General features: G+C 36.2%; 1 protein-coding gene across 1 annotated transcript; it reads left to right on the top strand.

Annotated features, from left to right (window-relative positions):
• The first annotated feature begins 353 nt into the window (after nucleotides 1-353).
• On the top strand, nucleotides 354-6568 carry LOC308695903 (MAM and LDL-receptor class A domain-containing protein 1). Its single transcript, XM_081374166.1, has 12 exons — nucleotides 354-885; nucleotides 970-1157; nucleotides 1266-1431; nucleotides 2264-2485; nucleotides 2590-2768; nucleotides 2951-3179; nucleotides 4789-4948; nucleotides 5028-5142; nucleotides 5255-5375; nucleotides 5934-6024; nucleotides 6097-6163; nucleotides 6243-6568. Exons 2-12 carry the CDS (start codon nucleotides 1017-1019, stop codon nucleotides 6324-6326), a joined length of 1575 nt encoding a protein of 524 aa, XP_081230292.1. The 5' UTR covers nucleotides 354-885; nucleotides 970-1016; the 3' UTR covers nucleotides 6327-6568.
• Nucleotides 6569-7993: the final 1425 nt, after the last annotated feature.

Here is a 7993-nt window from a genome sequence, read left to right as displayed (position 1 = left end):
CTACATATAATTAGTACAATAAGTTTATGCGTATTTGGCGTGCTGTCTGGGGGGAGGGCTCCGAGCTCGGAGTTAGGCCCGAACCCAGAGTACTCCCCCCAGTTGGTAAGTGTAGATGGAACTGTAAGTGAGGAGATGGGGTGGAGGAGGGATGCTGACAAACTTTCAATGAACAGAGGTAGGTCTGCTGTGAATTTATACTCTGTCATTGAGTTGATTACTGATTAATCTCCAGCTGTGCATAATTTGGTTAATTATCTGAACCTGCTCCTCCCGAACTTTGTTAATAAAACATCATTTATAATGTAACTAAAGAATGTCATCAAATATTTCTGAAAAAAAAAATGCATTATGGTTTCCACAAAAATTGTAACCATCACAACTGTTTTCAACTGATAGTTATAAGAAATTTGTATTGAGCAGCAAATAAGCATGTTAAAATGATTTCTGAAGGATCATGAGACAATGAAAATGACTGTTGTAAGCTTTGCCATCACAGAAATAAATTACATTTTAAAATAAATTAAAATAGAAAACAATTGTTTTAAATTGAAGTAATATTTCACAATATTACTGTTTTTACTGTATTTTTGATCAATCAAATCAAGGCCTTGGTTCTTTCAAAATCATAAAAAATTACAAACAGTAGTTTACATTTTTAAATTTGAGAAAGTTTTGCTCAGTGACCTGAGCCCACATTATGATGATGAGATCATGTCTCACTTCTCCTCTGTACTCCAGACTTTTCCTTGGTCACATGCTCCTTTGAGAAGGACTTGTGTGGGTGGATCCAGGGAGCTGCAGAGGACCTAGACTGGGAGAGATGGAGCGGACCGACTGAGACTCCAAATACAGGTCCTTTGGGTGACCACACCAGTGGAAAGGGTGAGCCAGTAACCATTTCCACCTTATCAGTGTCAGGTCAATCATCATGTATGTCCTAATTATGTGTATTTTGTTGTTTTACAGGGTATTATTTGTACGTCAAGAGCTCAAGTCATGGCAGAACTGGGGAAATGGCTCATTTGAAGTCTCCTCTGTCGCCCCCTATTGGACCTGATGGGTATTGCTTCACATTCTGGTATCACATGTTTGGAGCAACAGTGGGATCATTAAGAATGTCTATATATGACATTTCATCCAACCACATCACATTAGTAAGACTCAAAAGAAAATCATTTTCTGGGAATTCTCTAATGTCACATGTAAGGAATGCAAAATGTTTTATACTAACTCCAAAAATGTTTTTGTCTCTAAAACTGTAGATGTGGCTAAGGGAAGGGTCTCAGAGGAATGAATGGCAGTTGGCTCAGAGTCATGTGAAACTGACAGATGTTCATCAGATATTAATTGAGGCTTCAGTTGGAGGACTGTCTGGGCACATTGCTATAGATGATTTATCCGTCACTAAGGGTGCTTGTGCTCCCACAGGTAATTAATAATGTAGCTAAGCTTAGTATTTGGTCTGTTGTTTTTCACATTACCCTGTTGAATTGTCCTCCATGCTTATTAGAGCACCACAAGCATTTGGCACAGCTGTAACATAATGTTGTATTCATCCATCTAGTTACTGTCTTCAGTATCAAACTGTCAGCTTAGTGACCATTGACATGAATCAAATGCATTAAATTTGGTTAAAGACAATCTGATTAAATATACCATACAAAAAATGTGAGCCTGAAAGACGGGTGATTTGATTAAGGGGATCTTGACCATAAAACTTTATTGTATAACTTTAAATGAAAATTCTTTATAGAACTAGGTTTGATGAGTAGTGATTACTCACAAATAACATATTTTTTAACATTTACTGTTGATTAAATTTTTTTTTATAAAGATGCATGATATTTTCGTTATCAGCTGATATTTTGGTAACAGCCAAAATAGAATATTTAATCACTAATCACTAACTAACATACAATTTGTATTGCCTTTGCAGTAATCTACGGATCAATTAAAGTTAATCTTTAAAAAAACAAAAAATTGTTTAATGTACAAGTATATAAAAATAGTTAAATAATTCTGTTTATTTAAATATTTAGCAATTCTCAAAATGAATATCTAATTTACATATTACACATTATAATGTAATGCCTAAATTCACTTGTAGAATAAAAGTCTTTTAGTTTTTTTTTAATATTTTTTTTTATAATTTTTTTAAATATTATCCAAAAAAAATATTGGACAGAAGTTTAATATCAGCGCATCTTTACATATTGATAAATAAATGTTTATGAATATCACCAGATAATATTTGTTTCAGAGGGTCTTTGTGACTTTGAAGAGGGGGATTGTGGCTGGAAACAACAGGCCGATGATGACCTGGACTGGATCCGAGTGTCAGGAAATAATGTAAAATCTAAATCTGGACCTGGGTTCGACCATACAACCAACACAGCGAGTGGATCCTACTTTTATATGGAAAGTGCACCTACCCATATGCAAGGACATAGAGCTATAATGACATCTCCTCTGCTTCAAACAGGTGAGAGAAAACTGTGTATCTTTCTGTTAACTGTGATATATGTAAACTATTAATTTCAGGGTAGAAAACTCTCATGAGAAGACTTCTTATAATCTTCATTCCAGTTGATGCCAAGTGTCTCCAGCTATGGTATTACATGGATGGACAGGGCACTGGGACCTTAAATGTGTATCAACAGTTCTCAGACAAAGATCGGCCCCTGCTGGTGACCAAGTCTGGAGAGCAGGGAGGGCTGTGGAGGTTTGCCCAGACCCCTCTAACCCTCTCAGGGTCAAACTACAGAGTGAGTCAGCGCTGCATCTGGTGACTGATTGAAACGTCCAGCACATTATTTCAGAATTACAATCACATATTATTGCAAATAATGGCCTTAAACCCTGCCACATGTTATACTACAGTTTGTACCCTTGAGTTTAATGATGTGGAACTGCAGGAGTGTCCTCATTAATACAGCTGTCTTTTCAGATTGTGGTGGAGGGAATTGCAGGCCAGACTGAACAGGGAGTCATAGCGCTTGATGATGTTCAGGTTTCAAACTATCCCTGCACTCCTTCAGGACAATGTGACTTTGAGGCAAACTTCTGCAGCTGGATGAATCTGATGGAGGTGGATGATGCAGACTGGCTCAGAACCCAGGCACATACTGGAAATCACACACGACCCAGTGTGGACCACACCACCAACACTTCCACAGGTGGGCTGAAGGAGTTCACTGAGCTTCATTAAAATGTGATGAAGAATTAGTTTATGAAGGAAGTGTATAGATAGATCTGATATGTGCCCTAAGCTGAATAACATGTTCGGAAAGGAAATTACGCGTTCTATGGAAAACCTGAAGGGAAATGAGATGGGAGGAAAAATATATTTCAATAGTTTTGCATTTGCTTGCACTTATATAGTTGGGTAATTATATTGTGTATATATAATGTGTGGGCATCAGGGAGCTGCTATCAATATGCGGGTTATGAAATCACTTTTGAATGCACGCTTGCTTTTTACTTTCACTTTCCAATTCGCAATCTCGCATTCTCTGCATAGAGGGAGCACGGTACCGTAGAATGCGTTATTCATTTTCCGTGCCTTTCTGAATTTGGAATTATGTTTCGGGCACATCCTAAACTGTGACCCTGTTTACTTGTTGTATTAAGATCTGTTTCGGGTGATCCAATCACAGCGTTAAAGCTACACTATGAGAGTGTAAAACAAATCCATCTTCTTCAAGTCTTTATTTTACCCAACCATTCTTTGAAAAACTTGGTTTACTTTTTAGAGCTGTTGGGATGCATTTTTGTGGGATTGCATGTAATTCACATATCTATACACATACAGTAATCTATCATTGTTGTCACATTGAAACAAAATAATGTTATTTCTCAAAACGCATTGCAGTTTTATTTTTCAGCTACTAGATAGTGTAGCTTTTAATTTTGGTTACAATGTGTTTCAAATTTTGTGATTTAGTCATTCCAACTATATTTAAAGATCATCAAATACACTTAACCTCATTACTTTTGTGGTGTAAATTGCAAATACAGACAAGAGTTAAGGGAAGCCTAGTCATCTGTCACCTGTCAATCAAGATAATTGGGCTTGGAAAACAATATATTTGTGCATTAAAATTAGTTTAATTCATGAACAATTTGGAAAACACACAAGTCTTTCTGGAGTCTCTTTGTAAATCTGAAGCACACAACCTTTCATTTAGGATAGTAAGACTTGTTTTGGATGTAAATATTTAGGTGTTTTTAATGAATCAGTTGAGTAAATAATTGAATGAGTGATTCAATTGTTGTGACCTACATACTGGCAACAATGTAACAAAAAAAAAGGTCACTGAATGAATTAAAGGTGCAGTAAGCAATTTCCAAGAAACGCTATTGAAAGTGGATCAGAACGTGCACCAAAACAGACTTGAAGCCAGTCAGCAGTAAAGGGCGTGTCCACTCATGAGGGGGGAGGTGCCTTTTGTGGGCGGAGCTATCAAGATGATGAGGTGCGATCATTTTTGTTTTGGGGCGTGTTTGTTTTGGTGATTTCAAATATCAACAGCGTTTCTCAGAAATCGCTTACTGCACCTTTAATGAACAAATTAGTCTTTTTAGTAAATGATTCAGCAGATTTGATTCCCAGGGATGAATCAAAATCTGATAAAAAACAGTTTTTTATCAACACACAGTAACACACTAAAGAAGTGAGTAATTTATATAGTGATGAAATCAGACCCTTTATTTAAAAAATTATCACAGGTGGTCACATTTTCATTTAAGGTGTAAACAGGTTCTGTGGTGCTCTTGTGCCTGTAGGTTATTACCTTTATATGGACAGTTCTGTGGGGATCTGGGGAGACACTGCCATGATTCTGAGTGAGATATTCACACCTGACAGCAGGGGGCACTGCTTCACATTCTGGTATCATATGTATGGATACAAAGTTGGGACGCTCATGTTATACGTCAATAACAGGTACAGAACCATGACAAAAAAAGAAACAAAAAAAACACTGTACTTACATCACAATTCATTGAGACTCTTTCTTTCCTAGGACCATCCATAACAGCGGGAATAAGCGTGGCCAGATAGTATGGGTGGAGTCAGGAGATCAGGGTGACGTGTGGAGGACAGGCAACATCTATGTGTCATACCGAGAGCCTTTCTGGGTATCAAACTCTATCATGCAGAATTCACAGGATCAATGGGAATCATTTTAAGATTTACTCAAAGCAAAACCACAAAAGATTTGTACATCATTGTCTCCTCCTCTCTCCACAGTTTATATTTGAATTCCTGAAGGGAGAAGGTTCGAAAGGAAGTATAGCTATTGATGATGTTCACATTATTCCTGGGCCTTGTGACTCAGATCCCACCTCACCACTTCCACACTCTAGTGACAGTAAGAGATATATTAATGCCTGCCAGTCTTATATACATCTCTCACACAGGATCCAAACTCTTTGCCACACCTGCATATAGAGGGTGAATTGAGAATGATTCTCATTTCTGGGAATGAATTTTTTTTTTTTTTTTTTTTTACTGGCCAAGGAATTTTTTTACTTATTTCCGCAGCATAATCTCATCAGCTCATCTCATCTCAAAATGTAGAGACCCCTCATGATTTCAGTTCCTCATATTTCCTCATAAATCGAAACATGGCATTTTGGATCAAAAAGTTGTGATATTTGTATTTCAAACAAGACATTTTGATCAAAAAATCTCTCAAAACAGCAGTTTGAATGATAAATCGAATGCTCAAATTATCAAATAATAAATCAAACTCTCAAAATGGCTGCTCAATTGAGAACTCAAATGCTCAAATGCAATTTAATTTTCTCATTAAGGGAAGCATGAACTGGTCCAAAAATAAAAAATTATTTGTATTTGATTTTTACAGTGTATTTTTTTTAATTTACAGTGTATTTCCCATTACAAAAACATTTGTTGGTTTGTTCAGCTGTAGGTATTGGTGTTGGAGTGGGAGTGACACTTGTGGTGATATTTACTGTTGGTGTTGTCCTTTTTGTGCTGAATAAAAAAAGAAAAAGGTATGTATGTACCACTCAATTCATTAGAATGACAAAAAAAGAAAAGAGGACAAACATGTTTTGTATCTTTAGGGAATCTATACTTGAAGATGACGTGCTTAGCAACTCTACTTATAGCCCCTTTGACTGCAACATGAGTGTGAGTATTTTTTCTAAATTACATGCATATAATGTTGTAAGAATTTATCTTTAAGGTTTTCTATTCCTGTTTTTGCCAGGGTTTAACATCCACAGCAGAGAACGGCAGCTCCAATGACAATATTTCACTTTCAACAAATGGAAATGAGGAATATTTCTCATAAAATGAGCAATCCCAAACTCACATAGAAACAAATATATCGAATGTCATCTTTATGCCATCCATATTCATATCATATTGAAAAATAATCTGGAATCCTCCACACTAAATGCAGTTATTCACACAACCATTTGGAATAACAGTAGCCGAATGGCATTTAAATGCCTGGCTGACTGAATCATTGCCAAACACAGCACCATGTACTGGAAATACAATAAAATGGCTCATTGGCTATATGTGTTTCTTACGATCTCTAGTATAATAACTTTTATATAGTATGAAAGTAAAACATTTATATACTTCTAGATTATATCATTTATATTGTCTGTCATGCAAATTCAGGCCTAGCATGTGGCACTTGCATGCATGCCACAGTGCCATTTCATTTATTTTTAACACTATTTTTCTTCTTCTTTTTTTTTTTTTTTACGATATTCACATACTACTTAGATAACAAAATTGCACTGAAATATGTTGAAGAGACGTACTACTTGTGTGCAACTAACATTATTTAGAGTGTCAGGAACCCAACCTTTGCTCTTTTTTTAATTCACTTTATAAGGCTGAAAATATTATCAGTTAACACTATTGCTTTTCCTACTGCAGATTTGTATTATATGACACCACATCGTATGACTGCTTTCTTCATTTAGTTTAGGCAAATTACAAGAACTTTCTGATGTACTGGAAATGGGGGTTGACCCATTGAACCAGACAATTTAGACTTCACCTAAAACAAAAACAAAATCTTAGCAAGTAGAGGTTTGGATGGAAAAGGCTTTTTTGAAACCCCTGAATCTTGAGTTGACCTAACATCATTCAGGAGAGGGCTGTTTGACTTTTCCAAACCTATGGGCCAAAGAATCCTCTCAGCCCTATGAGACATGTCACACTCGACTAATCCACTCATTTCTCATAGGGACCAGTTTCCTCACAGTAAGCCAATACTCTCTCTTACTGTCTGCCTTTCAAGCAAGCACACACTCTCTCACATAACCACATTCATCCATACACTTACAAGTAGGCCCGCATGGAAGGATGCAATACATCAGTGTTAAGTGCCTAGATAAATGAAAGTAAAAGGTGGAAGCTGATTTTTATGCTGGTGATGTCTCTGTTGAAAAACGTTGCTAATCCACTGCTTATTATGGCTCTGTTTATGCTGACACAAAGTCTGCTGTTCACATTCAGGAGACATTGTTGACTCCGGAGTGATATGCTCAATGTGGTTGAATACAATATTGACAAAAGTGTTCTGTGCTTCGTTGTACCACATTCACTTTGTGCAACACTCTCACACACACACTCTCTCTCACACACACACACACACACACACACACACACACACACACACACACACACACACACACAAAACTGGTGTGGCAGTGTTCCCTTCAAGTTCAACTACATTTATGAGTATAATAAAGATTTCATAATATTGTTTCATTGACAGTGGTGGCTAATATTACAGATTTATTTAAATAGCTTAAAGTAGCCTATTGGCCATTCTTTGTTTTTTTTTTTTTTTTTTAATCAACATTTTATTATAGGTTTCAGCTGTGTCAGAAACATATAATACTGATTCAATTAACTAACAGATTCCATGAAATTAACCAGACAAAAATAAAATAATTATATAAAACAAGTACACATAATTAGGAAGTCAAGGTT

Source organism: Scardinius erythrophthalmus (genome assembly GCF_964197995.2).
Source record: "Scardinius erythrophthalmus genome assembly, chromosome: 9".
NCBI lineage: Eukaryota > Metazoa > Chordata > Actinopteri > Cypriniformes > Leuciscidae > Scardinius > Scardinius erythrophthalmus.
This window is presented reverse-complemented; position numbering and strand designations above follow the sequence as displayed.

Bases quoted from the DNA above. Each gene is read 5' to 3' on its own strand.
- LOC308695903 (XM_081374166.1), top strand. From the start codon at position 1,017: ATGGCTCATTTGAAGTCTCCTCTGTCGCCCCCTATTGGACCTGATGGG. The intron at 1,432-2,263 runs GTAATTAATAAT...TATTTGTTTCAG, and splicing joins GGGTGCTTGTGCTCCCACAG to AGGGTCTTTGTGACTTTGAA. The intron at 2,769-2,950 runs GTGAGTCAGCGC...CTGTCTTTTCAG, and splicing joins TCTCAGGGTCAAACTACAGA to ATTGTGGTGGAGGGAATTGC.